This window comes from Acinonyx jubatus, chromosome E1 (assembly GCF_027475565.1).
Source record: "Acinonyx jubatus isolate Ajub_Pintada_27869175 chromosome E1, VMU_Ajub_asm_v1.0, whole genome shotgun sequence".
NCBI lineage: Eukaryota > Metazoa > Chordata > Mammalia > Carnivora > Felidae > Acinonyx > Acinonyx jubatus.
The window spans coordinates 23,563,254-23,583,948 of NC_069397.1; the positions used below are offsets into that span (position 1 = coordinate 23,563,254).

Below are 20,695 nucleotides of genomic sequence, written 5' to 3' on the forward strand. Positions count from 1 at the left end.
TCAAACCCTCACCCACTAGTTTTAGTATCCATTGATAATTCTTGGCAGAATCGATTGTTGTGATGGCAGCAAGATGGTGATTTTTCTAATTCCATCATTCCTTCTGTGTCCATTAATTATTATTCTGTTGGAGGAGAGGAGAACTTTCCCTTCTCTCCCCCCCCCCACCCCATCTAATTATTTATATCAGGATGCACTCACAGACTTTGATTTCATTCTATAAATATTCTGATAACTAACATCATCATGTTGTTTATGATAAATTTGGTGCTCAGACTGCCCCAGATTTGGCCAGTGGGTACACCTTCAAACTGGCTCCTATGCCCTTTTAACAAGTCTCCATCATTTCTTGAGTGCTTCCTTGATTTTTGTGACAGCATGTTCCAGGCTCATCTTACGTTTTTCCTGCCCCATCCCTAGAATCAACCATTCCTCCAAGGAGTCTTGGTTCCTCATACTAGAGAAGAAAAATGTTTGCTTCCCTGTCAAAATTACCATCATCAGTGTTACTACTGAGACAGTCTCATCTCAGAAGAAACCAGTTGGCTCTCCTCCCATGGACTGTCTAGGCAGATCCACCCTAGAATGGATGGGCCTTCGTCTCATCCCACAGTCCTGCTCTCTGCCTGGTGCAGAAAGAAGGCTGCTGAAGTGTTAGGGCCCGATTGTGATAGGTCAGTGATTCCCCTCTGTGTGAGAGCCCAAGAAGAGATAGACTTCAGCTCTCTTCCTCATGGTTTTCAAGTAGTGATGGGCTTTAAAAAAAAAAAAAAAAAAAAAGAGGTGGAGGTGGGCATCTAAAAATCTCATAAAAATGAAACTAGGTACTATAGCTACATCCCTGTTCTATTAACATGTGTTTATGTATAGTACTTACGGCTCACTCAGCAGCCCAAGGCTGTTTATGGCATATGATTCATAGTGGCATAAAAAGCAAGGCCTGTTCCCAGACAGACATGCTTGAAATAGAACTTTCTCTTCTGCAACCCATCACATGTGGTCATGTATTTATTTGTCAGCTTTGGTGACAAAGCACTTCAGGTTGTCCCCAACACCAGGGGCTGTTACCTATTGCTCCTTCAGGTAGACTTACTCCTCTTTACTAGGCAGGCAGCTCTATTTTCAGTATTGATTGCAAGGCCCATTCTGAGAGTAATTAGGAAGAAAAGCACAACATAGTCGTACCTCTTCTGGGACACCATTGATTGGAGGGGGGCGGGAGCATCCTCCCTGTCATAAGGAATTCCAGATTCCTTATAGGAATCTGTCGATTGAGGATCCTGTGTGCTTATGAGCTCAGTGATCCAAATGGGATTTGTGGAGTGCATTTCTCTTTTTTCCCTGTTCCTTCACTTTTAGCCCAAGAACTTGAATGTCTTTGTCACTCTGGTCAGGGGTTGGTTCTGGCAGTAGCAGCCCAGCAACAGACTAGGAAGCGAGCTAATCTAATCTACTGAGCTAGCATAAGACACACGGATCTGGCTCTAATTAGGGTGGATTCTACTAATTTCAGACTAGAAGCTATGGAGTAACAGCAGCTTGCAATTTTAGGAATCCTTTGGCGGGTGACTTGTGTGGACCTGGGAGAAGAGGCTGCTGATCTGGGCCTGAAGGCATAGGGGTTGCTCCCCTACCGTGTCCCACACTGAGAATAGTCCAGCTGCTCTAATGCTGGTCAGCCAGGCATGGGCATGGTGTCTTGCATGGGGAAGGAGGGGCCTGGCTGTCAGTGAGACGATGAGAGACACAGGCCCCCAGGTGGTTGTTTGCACCTGCTCAGGGAAAGACTTAGGGAGAGGGACTCCCATGGTTGCTTTTATAGTTGTGACCTCCACAGGGAAAAGAGGACATGTGGGCTCCCCATGGCAAGATAAGGACTGGTCTGGCATCTCAGAGTCCTGTTAGTCAGCAAAGAGGTGGTGAAGACAATGGAGAGCCAGGGCACAGAGGGAGGGGGGTGTTTTTGAGCTTCCCATGACTGTGGCTGCTTTTGTGCAGAGAGATTCCTGGTCACCACAGAGTGTGACGGGCAGGTTTATTTAATTGCAGGCACCCCAGAGCTAAGCGCAGCTGAGCGGAAGGAGCTGGAGAACAAGTTGAAGGAGCGGGAGGAATTCCTAATTCCCATTTACCATCAGGTAGCCGTGCAGTTTGCTGACTTGCACGACACACCAGGCCGGATGCAGGAGAAGGGTGTTATTAACGTAAGTACAGTGGTTGCCACTTCTCCTGACTTGTCAAAGACCTGTGAGCAAGCGAGTGTATGTCTCATGCTCATCGGCTCACAAGTGGGGATGGATTAAAACAGCTTGTGCAGATCAAATCGTTTTCAGTTTTTTTTGGAGAGACTTTTTCCTTTTTTTGTATATCCATTATCATCCCCAAAACAATTTTATGATTTACCTTCCCTTGGACACCTTGGGAGGCAAACTACTCCATTTTGCTGGTGGGAAACTGAGTCTCATGTGCTTTCACTGGGGGCAGCTGCCCACACTGTGGATTACACCAGTGTCAGTGTTCCAGCAGCAGCAAATTCACATGTAATCTGTGTACATGTTGCTTGAGTCATTCTGCTGCAAACCAATTCCACACTGTCCTGTTTATCTGGAAAGTCATAGCCTCCTCCCTAGAACATCTCAGCCATGTGTGGGGTTAGCATTAACGAGGCCCATTGCTGTGCACAGTGCTCTGGAGAGGGCACTGCAACTCTAAACTGGGGAGATAGCTGCAGGTGCTGAAAGTCACGGCCTGCTCTTAAGTCTCTGAAGGGCTTCCTAGAGGATAAGTTTTTGTGCCTGTGGAGTTCCCTGTGGACTGGGCACTGAGCAGGGATTAGGGCTGAGGTGACTAAGCTTATTCTTGTCTGTATGTAGGACATCCTGGATTGGAAAACATCCCGTACCTTCTTCTACTGGCGGCTGAGGCGTCTCCTGCTGGAGGACCTGGTCAAAAAGAAAATCCACAATGCCAACCCAGAGCTCACTGACGGTCAGATCCAGGCCATGTTAAGGCGCTGGTTTGTAGAAGTGGAAGGAACCGTGAAGGTAGGTGGGTGCCCTAGGAGGAGCCTTGGTGCTGTGCTCCTCACCCCCACCTGAGGATCCCCAGGCCTCTGAAGGCAGAAATGGAAGGGAAACATAGAGACCTAAGCCCTGTTACCTCCCCATACCGTAACATGTCATGATGGGTTGTTAGAAGAGGTCATCGGACATTTTTTGTTGCTCACTGTATCATTCAGCAAACCTTTTTGCGTACTTTACTGTATACTGCAGACACTGCATTGGGCCCTAAAAGAAAGAGGCAGATACTGTTCCCATCCACACAGAGCTTACCATCTCAAGGGGGAGATGGATTAGCTGAGAGGTCATGTACAACAATGTGGCCGATATTAGCCACAGCAGACCCAGCACATCATGTAGCACAGAGAAGGACACCTGAGCCACTCTGGGAAGGAGGAGGAGAGTCTAGAACTTATAGAAGTGGTGTCTCAGCCATCCTGAAAACAAAGTAGGCATGAGCCAGAAGAAAAGGGTGGGGTTAGGGTGGGGACATCAGGGGATCAGGGGAAGGTAGGAGGAATGTTCCAGGAAGAAGGAGTGGCACGTTTCAAGGGCTGATAGCAAGAGTTATCACACATCCGAGGCACTGTAGATATTTCAGGATGGCTCAGATCAGAATCTGCAGGGCCGTGGAAGCTGTGTTAAGGGTCTGGACTGAGGTCTATGGGAAGCCACTGAGGTAGTTAACGCAGTAGAGTGACATACTCTGATTTGTATTATAGGAAGACCACTCAGGAGGCTGTGTGGAAGGTAGAATTGAAAGGGGTCAGGAGCAAGAAGCCTAATCGAAGGTGATGGTTATTTAGGCAGGAGATGCTAGGGCTTTAGCTAAAGATCTTCTGGTTTCACATCTGAGCTGGAAGAAAATGTCCACTCTGACTGCAAGGAACCATGAATCCCTCATCTTCTTGGGTTGATCTGGTGGAGAGGACACATGCCTTGGACCAGTGACCCTGCTGGGGGGAGAGGTCTGAGACCAGGGTGACCAGGCACTAGCATTTGCCCCTGGAATTATGGGCTGCACAGGACAGTCTGTGGGAGGATGGGAAGAAAGAGTTGGAACTTTTATTTCTCCATGTCCTTTTACTAAGAAAAAGAAACTAACTGTTCTTAGTAGTTATTATATGGGTTAAAAGTAAATCATACGCATCATATATAAATTTTATCAGAATATTGGTAGTGTATGCTGAGAATGTCTTTTCCTGATAGCTGTTTTGATCAAAATATTTGGTGCCTATTAGGTTAGAGTACTGAGGGAGGGCAGGCCCGTCAGCCTCTTCCCGCAAAGTGTTGGCTGATGTCCCTGCTGACTGTTCTCAGGAAGGAACTCCAAGATTTGTCGTCATTGTTAAACCCCGTGAATCTGGGTGCTTCTAAGATTCACCTCTGTGTTAAGCCTACCCATTTCTTTACGACTGAAAAGCTTCTTTAGATAAATATTTCAGATGTGCAGTGGGCGAGCACAGCCTTATGCGACGTCTGGTTCAGGTTAAGGTCAGTTTGTGGCATCATAATTGAGTGAGACAATTTTGTCAGTGGCTACTGGCAGCTTCTAGTGGAAGTTGGCATTGAAAGTCACGCAAGTGTAAAATAAGAGGTTGTTCTCGAGTTAAGAGTGGCCGGCTAGGTAAATGGAGTGTGTGTGTGTGTGTGTCTGTGGCCAGGAGAGGCCCGCACTGCCTTCCTACCACATTAGTCAGTAATGGACGTGCAGGGCTTCAGTAAGCACAGGGATGAGGAGAAGGAATAGCTTCCCTCCGAGCATGAAGTGAGTGGATAGGCCCTTCCATTGTTCCTTAGCATCCTGTATCCAGGGGACAGTGTGTCTGGAGAAATAGGTCATTGCCATCTTGTAGATATGGAGAGAACTGTTGGCTGTATGTACACAGACTCCATGCTGGAAATCAAGTGTGGGAGACCACCCCAGCCCAATAGGTCAGGAGGAGGCTGCCTGAGACACTGGGAACCAACTATACCCAAAGACTAAGGCTGGTTCCTCCCTCCCGTCTACAAAAGACAGCATTCCCTTGAGCTCTTTAGTCCAGGAGGACAGCTGAGGAGAAGAAAGGAAGGGCAATGATGCTATGATGTGGCTTTGAAACCTCCTTCCGTATTCTGCAGGCTCAGCAGGACCTAGTTTAGTGTGGGGTGGGTGATAAAATCTGTAGCGCCCTTGAGAGAAGAAAGTGTTGCAGTGTTCAGAAGCCGTCTGTGCTGCCTTCATAGAATCTGCTCCGTGTTTGGCAATGGCTTAAAACCTTAAAAATGTTGCCAACCTCCCCCCACTCTTTTTTTGGTTCTTCAAACAGTGATAGATAGCGTGCACTGTGTCTCAGGTGCAAACACTGCCTGAGTCTAGACCTTGGCTTTGCACCAGGAAGTGACCCTCTGATCCTCATTGTGGTTACTGGTAGGGAAAGACATTTAGTGATAGGCATCTGCTAGCCATGTGTGTGTTCTTTTGTCTCAGAGAATTTATTTTTTTGTTTTTGTTTTGTTTTGTTTTGTTTTTATCTTAATCCTGAAGAAAGAGATCTGGGGACAGAAAATTTGAAGACACTGTGATGTTATGTAACTTAGCAGTGCAATTCTTTTGTTTCCCATAGAGGAATCTGTTACTGTGAGTTACAGGATTTTGTTTGAATCCACTGGGATAGTCCTGTTGTAGGAAATAGTACGGTTTATGGTTCAGAGTTTCACTGCAGAGAGGAGAAAAGCATGGCTGCAGTTGCCTGAAAACAGGAACAAGAACTTGGGTTTAAGTTGGGTCATAAGAACACAGTGCGTGCTTATATCACGGGTAGGCTTTCTCTCTTGATTCTTAGATCCACAGTTTGAGGCATGTGGTTTTTCAAACAGACTAATTTTTTTCCCCAGCCCCAAAAGGATTAGAACTCCGCCTGGGGCAACAAGAAGTGGTATTGGGAATCTCACAAACTTTTTGCATCCCAGCCTTGCCATTTGCTGGCTCATACGTATTATTGATTTAAGTTTCCATCTCTTCATGTGTAATACAGAGATGATGCTTCTTTCACAGGGTTCAGTGAGTTTGAAATGACATGATAAGTAAGGTATGGGGCACAATGTCTGGCACTCAGTAGACACTCAGAATGTGCCGGTCTGCTCCCCTTCTCCACACAGCATGCCAGAAGGTAAAACATCATAACGTCAGCTAAGAGTTAGATGTATAACTTAATGATCTTGGCAGGAGCCATGAGCATGGTAGATTCTCAGTAAATGTTCTTTGTTTTAAAAAAGATTTTTGTAATGTTTATTTTTGAGAGAGACAGAGACAGAATGCGAGTGGGTTAAGGGCAGAGAGAGAGGGAGACACAGAATCCGAAGCAAGCTCCAGGATCCGAGCTGTCAGCACAAAGCTCAATGCGGGGCTCCGACTCACTGGCTGTGAGATCATGATCTGAGCCAAAGTCAGATGCTCAATCGACTGAGCCACCCAGGCACCCCATGTTCTTTGATTTGGTTTGCTGTAACTTAATCCACGATCTAGGATGCCATAGCACATTGTTCCTGTCCAGGTAGCTACCCATACACTCTTACTCTGGATTTCCAAATGAGATGGTCGGTCATTGGAGGCCCTTGCAAGGATGACTGAGGAAAAAGCACCGTTAACAAGGTTGTTTGATTCCCACTTTCCCCAAAGGCTGACCTCATGCTACCCCTGGACAAAACTTTCGATTTAGGGCCGGGGAAGGAGGAGGGAAGGCAGAACCTGGAAAACATTGTTTGGCCCTCTGTGGGTCTGGGGCTGAGATTGGAGTACCTCTGAGGAGACAGGGTCCACAGGCCACCCCAGCCCACATGGCTGTTTGCTCTTTTACTCCAAAGCCTCAGAAAAAATCACATTGCCAGCAATGTCTCCAGGCAGCTCACAAGGTGAGTTATCTACAGGGCATGGTAATCAGGACTCACATCCATCAGACTGTGCCCTGGTCGCTCTCTAGTCCTCCTGTATATTGAATAAGGAGGGCTTAACAGCTATCCAATACTTAGAAATGAAACTTTCTAAACAGGTCATTTAGATTTTGTACGATAGACTAATTACTACATACAATTAGTGAGGCTGTGAGTAGTGCCTGAGATACTTATCCACTGATGCAGAGAGAGATAAAGTATCTGCTCAACATTTATTGTAAGACCAGTATTGTAATGTTTAATTATCAATATTTTATTGGTACTGAAATGTTGTGATTGGGATGAGTGTGAGGCAGGTAGTGACTTATGGTCCCAAGCCTATCATGAGATTAGCAGCCCAGCATTTCACACTTGCTTAAAATCCACACTGGAATAGTGGGAATAATCAGTCACATTTTCATAATTTTAAGGAGGGAAATGATAATTGCCTTCTTTCTGGGAATAGGGTTGGCCCGTCCTTCTGTATGGCTGGAACGATGAATCTTACAGCTCTGTTCTAGGAGGCAAACACGGGACTGTAGACTCCCTAATCCAGGGGAAGAGAGCCTTGCTCTTCCTGGGTGAAGGAAGTTAGGTCAAAACAGTACATTAAACCCTCCCAGGTCTGTTAAGAAAAACCTGTAGTGCTGTGGGTACGTAAGTTTTATTCTTACTAAAAATGCTATTGACCAAGATTTGCAACCCTTCGCCTTTGTGTACTCTGCTGTGACCTAAACTTTACTGAGGTCCTGCTTGATGGTTGTCATCCAGTTGTATTTTGAGTGAACAGCAAATCTTTCATACATGGGGACCATATTTTCAAAGAGGAGACTTTAGAGCAACAACTCCAAAACTTGGAGTGTGTTGCTTTAATCCTGTCTAGGAACTTTTTTAATGTTTAATTTAAACACCTAGCATATTCTGTGGCTGCAGGAGGGGAAGGCAGAAGAGTTTTCTCTAGAGGGTAGCTGGCTTTCCAGCATAGTGTCTGAGCATCGTTAGAAGCAGGCATCTCGTTAGCTAATACATTACACCAATCAAGGAGAGTTATCTTAAGCCACAATTAATCTGCTCCCTGGCATATGTTGATAGGAAAGCATCATGCTGTTTCTTAATTAAAAGCAAACGGATTAAAAATGATTAATAAGAGTATTAAATATTCTCCTAAACTAAAGGCTTTGGGATTCTTGGGTAAATCTAGTTTTTTTTTTTTTTTTTCTTTTTTTTCATTCTGAAACCCAAGAAGCATTCATTGTTTTATTTCTTACACCACCACCACCACCCCTCCCCCGCCAAATCTGCATAAGTAAGGGCAAGCGCATAAGTCCTCAAACCCTGGAGAAGTCTAAATTACTGATGATAGAGATGGAAATGTCCCAAGTTTGGGTGGCAGCAGCTAAGAGTATCCCAGTGTATCCAGTCCACATGTAGGGTGCACAGGTGCTGGGACGCCAGAGTGAAGACCACTGCATTGTGGGGGAAACCTCACCACCCACCCCCTTTGTCAGTAGAGAGTGACACAGCACCTCCCTTCCTTCAGAACAAGACACTTCCCTGTCATTTGCCTCAGAGATGGCAGAGTCCTGACGGAGGCACAAAGAAGTGGGAAGACTCACTCAGGCTTACACTGGCGTGGCCTTCCCACCCTACGAGAGCTGATCTTTGTAGCCGTGATTCAAACAGAGACAGGCACCTTGGGCGCCAGAAAAAGAACTGCACAAAAGGACCAGAAAAGGTGCACTGCTGACCCTTAATCCTGGCCTCCTTAATCCTTCAACTGTGAAGAACTCCTTAAGAATTTTTAGAAACGTGGAAGTCAATTACATGACATAATAAATAATCAGTCACAGCTAACTCACCAGCTAAGTTAGAAATGAGGAGGTGAGAGTCTGCAAGGAACCATTACTTTAGAAGGCATGAAATAAAATGTTAGGAAACCACACAGTGCTCAGTTTCTGACTGCGTGCTGCCCTCGAAGGGTGTGAAGAAGACGTTCCCTCTGTGCCTCACAGGTCCTGAAGTTCCAACCATGGCTCCTGCACCTTTGCTTGTATACAAGGTTTCCTGAGCCCATCTCAAGCCTCAAAGCCTCTGAGAGTCCCTGATGCACCCACCTATTAAATTACAGCGCCAAACTCATTGTCATTCTGGCTTTGACTTCGTTAGTGATAACAGAGAAGGATAGCGCACCTTTAAATGACGAGCTTTGTGTTTAATTACCCAAACAAAATGACATAAATATGAATGAGCCCTAATGGTGGTACTTGGTTTTCCGGAAACCATTAACAAAACGATTCCTAAATGATTTGTAAAGAAAATGAGAGGAGAGGAGAGGAGAGCAAGGAGAAGGCTATTAGGTTTCTAACACACTCCTGAATTATTATGTAGTCAACTACCTAGGAAATACTCAGCTAAATGATCTCGAAAAAAAGGAGGCACAAGGTGGTTTGTTTAGACTTTCAGGGTTACAGATACCTTGCCCCATTGGAATACTCTCATAGAGAGTAAAATGGGTAGGTTTCTGACCTAGTGGCTCTCCCCTAGTAACAAGACTTCCCACACGTCAGTACCCCTCCGTGCCCTGTTGAAAGACTTCCACAACCAGGCAACCCATCTGCCACCCTGGCAGGGGCCAGAGACTTACATTTTAAGAATTGTGTCTTACTTCCTCAGAAAAGACACCTTTCATTTTTTTTTTTTAACGTATGTTGACTTTATTTTGTAAGTAAACTCTACGCCCATGTGGGACTTGAACTCACGACTACAAGATCAAGAGTTGCATGCTGTACTGACTGACCCATCCAGGTGCCCCTCAGTCAGCACTTTACTGAACAATTTGGGCTTTTGACTGTTTCTCGCAAGTCCATCAGGCAATTACCTTGTCTCATTCAGCCTTTGTGGAATAGGTGGAGACCTAGAATGATAGGACTTGAGTCAGTATGAGCACTAACATCTGTAGGGGCCCATGTGGATGCTTCAGAGATGCATCTTGTACCAAAAGAAGGAAAAGGAGAATGAGGAAAGCTCCTGTCCTGAGACCTCTTTCCTCTTACTATTGTAATGCCAGCAATAGTGGAGAATCATGAACAACTTATTGTGCAGTGAACAAGCTTTTGGAGTGAACTTTCCAGATAGTGAACAATCTGGGTGTCCAGCCTGGCCTGGCCCCAGGTGTTTGACCAGGAGTCGTCTTTTTGCAGGCCTATGTTTGGGACAATAACAAGGATCTAGTGGAGTGGCTGGAGAAACAGCTGACCGAGGAAGATGGTGTTCGCTCAGTAATCGAGGAAAATATCAAATACATCAGCAGAGACTATGTCCTCAAGCAGATCCGCAGGTGAGACCCTCTGTGGGAGGGCAGGCAGCAGGGGTTATGTAGGAGAAATTGGGCTCGCTTCTTTGGAAGGAGCAAAGATTTAAGGACAAATCATGAAATGATGCCTTACAATCTTTGTGGTTTCTTTCTGTTTGAGACTGCTATAGTTGACCCACAGATAAAAATAGAGCCTTGAAATACAATTCTTTCTCAGCTACTGGTCCCTAGGGGCACTTAGTAATCTCAGCTAGATGAGGGCTTAGTTCATTGTGCCCAACTATTAGCTCCAAGTGCAGATCTTGTGAGAAAAGCTGATTTCATGGCAGTTTCTTGGGGAACTACCTCCTCCCCTCCTTGAGCCAAGAGTTAGCTATATTCTTGAGTCCAGTCTTCTCGATTGAATGGATGGGGAGACTGCTGGGGACATTTTTAAATGTCAGTGCAGAGAACAAATCTGTACCCAGATAGACCTGTTATTTGCATTTTATCCCATTTGCTTTATCATTTGTGAGGGTGCTTGCTCTCATATATATATATACACACATACATATACACATATATATATACATATACACACATATATATATATACATATACACATATATACACACACACACAAACACACACACACACGCACCTTCCTATATGCCTACTAAGGATAAGTTACATAGATCATGGCCCATCATGGCCCTTTACCCCAGATACAAAAGTGTGCATTTGCTAATGTGGATATTCTCTTACATAACCACAGTAAGATCAATTTTAGTAAATTTAACACCGAGAGAATCTCTTATCTCCTCCACCATTTGTAAGATGTTGCTCCTTTTGATTTTGTCTGGTGTTTTCTCATGATTAGATTCAGGTTATACACTCTCCGCTGGAATATTACATACATGAAGTGGCCTTCACAGGGTACCAGATCTGGACACCTGATGCCATCTGTCCCTCCTGACATTAGAATCACCTGGCCAGGATGTTACTCAGTTTCTCCACTATGTAATTACTGATTTCCCCCCTTGCACCTAATAAGCAATCTGTGGGTAGACACTTCGAGACCATGAAGATACTCTGTTACCAGGATTTCCCCCTGGATCCCCGGTGACTCTTGTCTGATCCCAGACAAGGTTACAAAAGGGTAACTTTCCAACTCTACAACCTTCACAGTCCCCATTCCAGCTGTCTTGTAAGCAGAAAGTCTTCTCTCCTCCTAGTCATGTATGTATTCATTAGTCTACACCAGTCATGAGTTTCTATTTTTTTAAAATAATTTGCAATTTATTATTATATTTACTTCGATGTCCAAGATGTCCAAGACTTAGCCAGTGGAAGCATCTTTGTGCCAGTTCCACTTTTTTGTGACGTACCCCCATTGTTTGTTTATGTAATTCCTTACTTCCTGACATTTCAAAATGGGTCCAGTCCATCTTGTACCTGCCTTGCTGCTGGGGACTTTTTTCATGTAGGAAAACAAATCAGGTAAGGTGGTGACTGAAGTGTCTGCAGTGGATTCTGTTAGATTATTGGGCAGTTCTTAAGCCACCCTAATCCAGACACTGTTGCCTCTCTTTTCTTTACCATCCCAAATCTTCCTCTCTAGCTTGGTACAGGCCAATCCCGAGGTTGCCATGGATTCCATCGTCCATATGACCCAGCACATCTCACCCACTCAGCGAGCAGAAGTCGTACGGATCCTCTCCACGATGGACTCCCCTTCAACATAGAAAGAGCTTCCTGCCCATCCCTGCCCTGCCTCTGGAGAAAAGGGCTAGAGCTGCCTCTTACACCTGAAACCACTCTGATGAGAAGGCACAGGAGACCCAGCACTGGAATCAAAGTGGCATTTTGCTTCCCCTTGAACGTTTTCAGGTTATGCATGACATATTGGGACATAGGGTCACAAAGTCCCCACTGGTCACACCCATCCCGTTCAGTATTTATTACCCTGTCTGTGACTACAGCTCTTTCTCCCTGCAAGGACCCGAGAAGGCAATGAAGGGTACAAGCATGTACCATGAGGTCTCACTACACAAAGCAGGGCTGCTGCTCCTGTCCATACAGCTACTTGGTCCCAGCCCAGGGAGGTACTCAGCAGCCCTTCCTCACCCCTGGCCCCATGAGCCTGCAGCCACGGGCAGCAGAGGAGGGCTGGAGTGAGGAGGAAGCCTCGAGTCCACGGTTTTTTTTACCCCCACATTCAGCCTGGTACACACTAGGTACAGGAGAAGAATAGTTCCCAACTTAATCACACCAAGGTACCTATTTATCCTTCATGGAGTATGAAATCTGCAAGCTCCATAGGAACTCGAAGATGAGGGCAAAACCACGATCCAAGAAGCAGAGAAAAAAAGGTAGACCAAGTCACTGCTGTTGATTTAGGGACCTCAACTGTGGGTTTGATTCTCTTAGAACAAACAGAAGGACAGTTGACCTACCACTACCTTGCCTGTCACTGCTCAGTTCTCTGCTGCACCTGCTGGGAGCTGCACAGACAGCGCGAGAGCCGGAGCCGGCAGAAGAAGAGCTGGGGGAGTGACCCTTTCTGTCACTACTGGAAAGTTAGTTACTCATGCCACAGGGAGAATGGGCTGGATAGTCTCTCATTTTAGGACTTGTAAGGTTATTACTATTAAGCCTGGAGCTTTGATAGTTATAAGAGGTTAATAGTGCCTACAGAGTCACTCAGCTCTTTTTCCAGGGCAACTCTCCCAGCAGCGGACGTTCCTACTTCCTTTGGGTCTTGTCTCTCCCTGGAATGTCCACAAGCAGCAGGTGTAGCCAGTCTCCCCACAGCTGCTGAAAGGAACCCTGGTGACATCTCTGTTCTGAGCACCAGGAACTGGCCTTCCCCGGTGTGAGCAGGCTTCCAGGGAACACGGAATCCACATGACCTTAAGATTACCTACAACTCCGTCATGGTGCTGCTGTCTTCCAGGCTCACCGGTCCCTCCCTGGCCAGCGGCAGGGGCCTCCTCACCAATGGTAGAGTTTATTTTCAACAACCTGTTTATTCAAAGAAAGAGTTTATTGATTCCCCCGTTGGTGTTCCTAAAGCAAGAGTGGCAGGTGATCAGGGCTGGTGTAGCATGCAGTTCTTACAGTGCAGCTAATTGCATTTGTCACTGATGACCAAGGAGGAAATAAATCACTAAGATGTTTTGGAAGTGGTGGTATGAATACTTTCATACAAGCTACAGTTTTGAGCCTTAACCCTACAGTACACGCACAAGAAAGAGCCCCCTTCTTCAGGAACTGCTTGTGCACATGGGCACTGTGTAGCTGGATACATTACTGACTGCCCTCTGGAACTCGGAGCTTCAGCCAGTCTGCCCTGATGCAAGGTGCAGGTGTTGAGCATCATCAAAGAGGGCAGAAGAAGGTGAGGAACAATGTTCGGTCCAGATAGAAGCATCCACTGTGGCTGGTATCCGCTTAAGTAAAAACTGGATTCATCTTGGACCAGATTATACTTTTCTGCAATTAGTAAAATCTACTTGTAGGTGGTACAAACCCCCTGCACACCCCAGCTGGCCTGTGCTTGCCCTGGCTTTTCTTCAGAGGCAGGGTGGGTTATATTCGTGTTACCAATCCCCCTTCACCAAATTATTATTCAGTAAGTGAATATGGTTCCTCTCTAAAAGTCTGTGATGCCTACTCCCCCATCCCCAGAGCACCTCACTGTAGGTCTTACCCCAGACAGGAATTTTTCATGCAGAGAAGTCAGGAAGAGCCATAGAACGTGAGCAATCTGATATCCTCCAGCCCATTATATAGGCAAAGTTACTGAGCTAGGAGGAGTATAAACGATGTATTGAACAAGACTTACTTGAGCCGAGATCGCCATATTCACTTCATTCACAAAGCAGCCTTCACTTGTCTCGTTGAGCATTCAATGGACACATACCCTGATGAGCAAGGAGCATCAGTCAAATGTATTCTTTCCACGTTTTGTTGAAATAAACCTCCACATTTGTAGAAGAGTCCCTGTTTGTCATTTCGACCCACGCCCAGCCACCGCATTCATGTTCTACTTTAAGCGGGGAGCTTTCAGCACTGGTAGGCTGAGCCGCTGCTCTGCTGCTAAAAGCTGAGCCATTATAGTGACAGAACAGCATGCATGCATTGCTTCTGCAAAGTGACATCTTTGAGAGACTTGGAGGCTTTTCAGATACACATACCCTTGATGACCTGGGCAGTTTCAGGGGTGTTCTTAAAAGGAACATGAAGATTTGAACCTCTTGGTTTACATGATTTTGTGGGATTTTCTGGGTCAAGTGAATAGTGAACCATATTCAGAGCTCACCTCAGGTCAGTTTTATGGAGAGGTAGATTTCTCTTAATAATTTAGCTGCTTAATGGATTTTGAATGCTAACTTTGGGCACAAAAAGGCACCAGGAGCAGGAAGCTCATGCTTGTGTACCTTCAACCCTCTGCCTCTGTTTCTCTCTAAATCCATGTGGTTGAAGCAAGAACAAACACCAGTCCCCAAACATTTGCAAAGAAAAGTGGAGGCCACAAGAGATCAGGAAGGGGAAGCACTGGCCTTTGCTAATTATTAAACTCGGCATGGTGTGTCTGTCTCTCTGGGATGTTTAGCAAAGCAAAGGGTGTTTTTTTTCTAAAATGAAATGTTTATTTTAAATATACTTTATATATATTTACTTTATACATATACATAATATGTTGTAAGTATACATCCATTTGAATCACCCTAAGGTAGAAGTTCTTAGAGAAGAAGGGAGATCCAGGAGGAAAATTGCTACTCTTTGCCTCCAGCTGCCGCAGGGAATCCTGGTCAGCACAGAGGCCTTGAGCCTTCTTTCCTCCTCCCTAAGCAGGCAGATCAGAAGCAGACCCCAAGATGTGAACTTTAAGCTGTCCTTGTTCTCTGGTGCTTCTGGGAATGGTCAGCAGGAAGAATGGGAAAAGATTCTGCTCCTGCCTCTGGGAACTTGTCTGACACATACAGTGCTTTCTTTTGTAGGGGAGTGCTATTTCTTTCACTGGTCTTTTTCATAAAATTTAAAACCTCCACTGGTACTACTGGAATTGTGAGAAAAGCTTGAACAGCAGGGATTCTGTGATCTAGCCCAGGCCCACCTACATTTCCCCAACTGAAAAACAAGGACACAGGGATGAATACAGGTGTCTAATGACCATCACGGAGGACCCTAACAGTGCTCCTTCCAATGTGTAGGGCTTGGTGAGAAGCCTGAAGAGGAACTGAGCTGGGAAGTGAACATTCACGCCAATGCTAGACTTGACCTGGGCAGAGGAAGGGCACCAGTTGAGTCTGCCTGATCTACAAAGTAGGGCAGAAAGTAGTAAGGGCCACATGAGTGGTATGGACAATTAAGGGCTGAAGCCTCCTGGTAGAGAGCAGTTTCCAGATGGGAAAAGAAGGCAAGGTGTCTCAAGTCAGGGCACACACATTTGCCAGGTTATGAAGGGACACTTCCTAGTTGGAAAGGAACAGCATTGCTCTGGGGGAGGATGAACAATGATATGTGAAAAAAGCAGCTGACAGACCATGAATTTAAATGCTAGGCCAAGGAAGAAGATATGTCCTGGAGAGAGTGGGAAACTGTTGGTGGTCTGGGGCATGGGAAGACCGGGTACAAAAGTTTAGAAAGCAGCATAACAGTGAAAAGACCACCAGCTTGGATGCCAAGAAATCTAGCTTCAAGCCCAGTCCCATGTGTGTATGTCACTGAGCTGGGGGTCACCTAAGATAGTAAGTCCAGGACACCCCAGGAGGCATAGAGATAATAAACTGTCAGCTATTTTCAATACTCCAGAAATCCCACGTGTCCTTAGGCAGCTAAGGCTCACCATGATCTCTGAAGACAGTTTTGCCAAGCCAGCTAGTACTGGCTACCTCATCCTGGCCAGAAGTTCCAATGGGCAGTTAATGATAAATAATGGGACCAGGACATCATCACAAATGCATGTTTGAGTAGGCAAAATCTTCAAAACCAGGATTCCCTGAGGTTGCAGGGGGTGGAAGGAACTGGGGGTGGGACATAATGGCACCTCAGCTCTGAAAGGACTCAGAACCACCCAGTGGGCTCTGCTCATTGGGAACTGTAAGGAGAGGAAATAGAGTGTAGTTCAGAGATTGTTGTATGACGGGCTTAATCCCATTCTGATCCTGTCACTGGTTTTCTGGAGTGAGCAGGAAGGACTGGGAGTAAGGAGAGACCGAAATAACTAACGACGTCCAAGCCCTGAATTAGGAAAAAGCTAACAGAGCACTCTTGTCCGTGCTAACACAGAGAGAGATTTTCGTAGCCACTTAAAAGAGCATAGACTGGGGGCATCTGGGTGGCTCGGTTGAGCGTCCAACTCTTGATTTCCGCTCAGGTCATGGTATTGAATCCCACATCAGGCTCTGCACTGAGTGTGGAAACTTAAGATTCTCTCTCTCCCCCTCCCTCCCTCTACCCCTCTCCCCTGCTCTCTAAAATAAAATTTTTAAAAATTCTAAAAATAAAAGCATAGACTTTGGAATAAGCCTGAGCTGTGTTCAAATATCCAGTCCCTCCCTCATTCTTGTTCTTTGGAAAAGTTCCTGCCTCCTTAATGTGTGAAATATGGATAACAAAGAACTCAAAGGGGCTTTTTGAAAAATTATCTTAAGTCAGTTGATATGAACCAAGCAGTGAGCATTAGTAGCAAATTCTCAGCATATGTTAGGGTTCTCCACGCTCTGCCCCTTCCTTGTGCTCACAAGATATGGGGCTTATCATCACTCTGGACTGTCCTCCTAAAGCTTTCAGAGAAACATCCCCCCACTTACCTGAGCAGAATCTAGGGATTTTCTCCAGACACTGAGTTACATGGACACTGAGCAAAAGTGTCATTGAAGAGTAGTATGGTCTGAATGTCCCCCAAAATTGATGTGTTGATATGCAGCCCCTGTATGAGAAGGTGGGACCTTTGGGTGGTGCTCAAGTCATAAGTGTGAAGCCTTCATGAATAGGAGTAGTGCCTTATAAGAGGATCCAAAGAGATCCTTCCCTTTTCCATCAAGTGAGGATACAACTTAAAGTCAGGGATCCCAGGAGAGAGCCCTCGCCTGACCATATTGGCATTCTAATCTCAGACTTCCATTTTGTTGTGGCAGCCCAAATGAACTAAGACAAAAAACTGGACCAGGATGGTGCTGCCATTCAAACCTAAAAATGTGGGTAAGGAGAGAAAGTACCTCAACATAATATAAACATATGGCAAGCCCACAGCTACCATTAGACTCAACAGTGTAAAACTGAAAACTTTTCTTCTAAGACCAGGAACAAGATAAGGATGCCCACTCTTAATGCTTTTATTCAATGTAGTATTAATGTACAACATGGTGACTACAGTTGATAACACAGTCTTGTATAATTGAACTTTCGGAAGATGGTAGAACTTAAGTGTCTTCACGTACAAGAAAAGTGAGGCGATGGATGTGTTAATTGATTAAATGGAGTGAACCCTTTCACAATGTATACGTGTAGCAAATCACTACAATATACACTTTAAATATCTTACAATTTTGTATGTCAATTATGCTTCAATAAAGTTGGATTTTCTTTTTTAAACTGATACCAGGAGTGAGGAGCTGTAATAAACCTAAAAATGTAGAAATGGCTTTGGAAGAGTTTGGAGGTCCATGCTAGAAAAAGCCTACATTGCCATGAAGAGACCTTTAAACATGATTTGGGTGAGGGCTCAGAAGAGGAAGAGAGCTGTAAAGATTGCCTTCATCTTATTAGAGAATCTCTAAGTGATGGTGAACTGAATGTTGATAAAAACATGGATGCTAAAGGCCTTTCTGATGAGGTTTCCAACAGAAATGAGGAACGTGTTACTGGAAACTATAGGAAAGGTGATACTTGTTTAAAAATGGCAAAGAGGGGCACCTGCGTGGCTCAGTCAGAGTCCAACTTCAGCTCAGTTCATGATCTCACGGTTGGTGAGTTCGAGCCCAACATCAGGTTCCACGCTGGCAGTGCAGAGCCTGCTTGGGATTCTCATTCTTGCTCTCTCATCTCTCTGCCCCTCCCCTGCCCTGCCCATCTCAAAACAAAGTGGCAAAGAACTTGGCTGAACTGTGTTCATGTTCCAGTGTTTTGTGGAAGGTAGAACTTGTGAGCCATCAAATTGGATATTTGGTTGAAGCTGTTCCTGTATTTTTTTTTAATTCTTTTAATGTTTATTTTTTGAAAGAGAGAAAGAGCGAGCAGGGGAGGGGCAGAGAAAGAGGGAGACACAGAATCCAAAGCAGGCCCCAGGCTCTGAGCTGTCAGCACAGAGCCTGACGCTGGGCTCGAACTCACAAACTGCCAGATCATGACCTGAGCCGAAGTCGGACGCTTAACCGACCGAGCCACCCAGGCACACCATGGTTGAAGCTGTTTCTAAGCAAAGTATTGAAGGTGTGACTTGGCTTCTCTTGAATGTTGACAGTAAAATGTGAGAAGAGAGAAAGGACTTAAAGACAGAATTGTTAAAAGGGAAGCAGAAATGTAAAATTTGAAAAATTCTCCATCTGTCCATATTGCAAAAAATGAGGAAGCATGTTCTGAAGAGAACACGAAGGGTATGGCCAAACAATCCTTTGGTTAACATGGGCAAGAACCTCAGACTTAATCAACCACGCCAGCAGGAAAACAGCCTGTTTGAACAAAAGGGGAAAGAGGAAGGAAAGCAGGAAGGTTGCTGGACTTAGATTTACAGGATGGGACCATAGAACTATTCTGCTTCTAACATGCTCTTTTCTTTAAGAAAAAGAGCTCTTTTTCTTTAAGGTTGGAAGGACCCCAAAGGCAATTCAGAGATCATCAGAGCTGCCTCCTTAGTTTCAAAAGGCGGGGTTTCAATTGGCCAGACGTTGAGCCCCACCCAAAGCTGTGGAGGCCAGACCCTTGCCCATCAGAGCCATGGGGGTGGGACCCCTCCTGAAGACTCCACAGTAGTGCTGGTGACACTATTCTGGCCCAGGAGCGCTGCCATGTGGACTGTGCCCAGCGAAGCCATGGGGGCAGGTATACTGCAGGGGGCCAGTGTGAAAGATGAGCCTCCCACTCAGTATACCTGGAACGTGGCAGGTTGTAAAGAAGATTGTTTTCAGGGTCACCTGGGTGGCTCGATCAGTTAAGCGTCCAACTCTTGGTTTCGGCTCAGGTCATGATCTCACAGTTTGTGAGTTCAAGCCCTGCATCAGGCTTTGTGCTGGCAGGGCAGAGCCTGCTTGGGATTCTCTCTCTCCCTCTCTCTCTGCCCCTCCCTCATACTATCAAAATAAAAAACATTTTCTTTTAAAAAGACTTCTCAGCCTTAAAATTTAATGTTGTTTGCCTTATTGGGTTTGAGACTAGCTACGGACCTGTCACCTCTTCCTTCTTGATTTATTTTGGAATGAGAGTGTCTATCCTGTGCCTTCCCACCATTGTATTTTGGAAGCACATGATTTGTTTGATTTCACATGTTCATAGCTGGTGGGGAATTTACCTCAGGATGTATCATACCTTGAGTCTCACAACATATCTGACATAGATCTTACTTAGATGAGACTCTGACTTTTAGACTTTTAAGTTGATGCTGGAATGAGTTAAGGCTTTGGGGGCTGTTGGGATGGAATAACTGTGTTTTACATGTAACAAGGACATAATTTTGGCAGCTAGAGACAGAATGCTATGGTCTGAATGTTTATACTCCTCCCCAAATTTATGCTGAAATCCTAATGCCTACCGGTGATGGTATTAGTAGCTGGGGCCTTTGGGAGGTACTTAAGTCATGAGAACAGAGTCCTCATGAATAGGCTCAGTACCTTATAAAAGAGGATCCAGAGAGATCTCTTCCCCCTTCTGCCATATTGAGGACATAACAAGAAGTCTGTGACCTAGAAGAGGGCCCTCACACAACCATGTGGTACCCTGATCTTGGACTCACAGCCTCCAGAACTGTTAAAAATAAATTTCTATTGTTTGTTTATAAGCAATCCAGTTTGTGGAATTTTGTTATAGCAGCCCAAATGGACTAAGACAGAAAAGGCTGAGCTCTAAGTCTGGCTGTCCTTACAGTAGGGCCTTGAGCAGCTCAAAGGATTTAGGGGGTCTTGGTTTCCCTAGAGTACATAAAGAGAAGACTGAATTAGAATACCCCTAAGATCTCTTCTGTATCTAGAAGGATTCTAATCTGGGATCCTGGATAAAGCTAAAGTCTGGGTAAAAATACCATATCCAGTGGTGTTGTCAGTAATATTATTAATCTCAGTGGGAAACAACAAACCAGCAGCCTGGCCAAAAATTTAACATATATGAGAAATAAGAGCTTATAGGGAGACTTATAAGCTCTCCATGCCACAAAGACCAGAGAGGATCCAATCTATCCACACATCACTAACTGGCTGCAATCCTATACATA

At 45.3% G+C, this 20,695-nt stretch overlaps 1 protein-coding gene across 18 annotated transcripts in view; it reads left to right on the top strand.

The window, feature by feature from the left end:
- The window catches only part of ACACA (acetyl-CoA carboxylase alpha), a 279,058-nt gene extending 261,186 nt beyond the window's left edge, over positions 1–17,872 (top strand). For all 18 annotated transcript variants that reach the window (XM_015078426.3, XM_053212303.1, XM_015078421.3 and 15 more), the window contains 4 exons: positions 2,050–2,204; positions 2,874–3,044; positions 10,172–10,308; positions 11,885–17,872. In XM_015078426.3, the coding sequence (XP_014933912.2) occupies positions 2,050–2,204; positions 2,874–3,044; positions 10,172–10,308; positions 11,885–12,008 (587 nt within the window). In that variant the 3' untranslated portion in view covers positions 12,009–17,872. The remainder of the gene's footprint in view (positions 1–2,049; positions 2,205–2,873; positions 3,045–10,171; positions 10,309–11,884) is intronic.
- Positions 17,873–20,695: the final 2,823 nt, after the last annotated feature.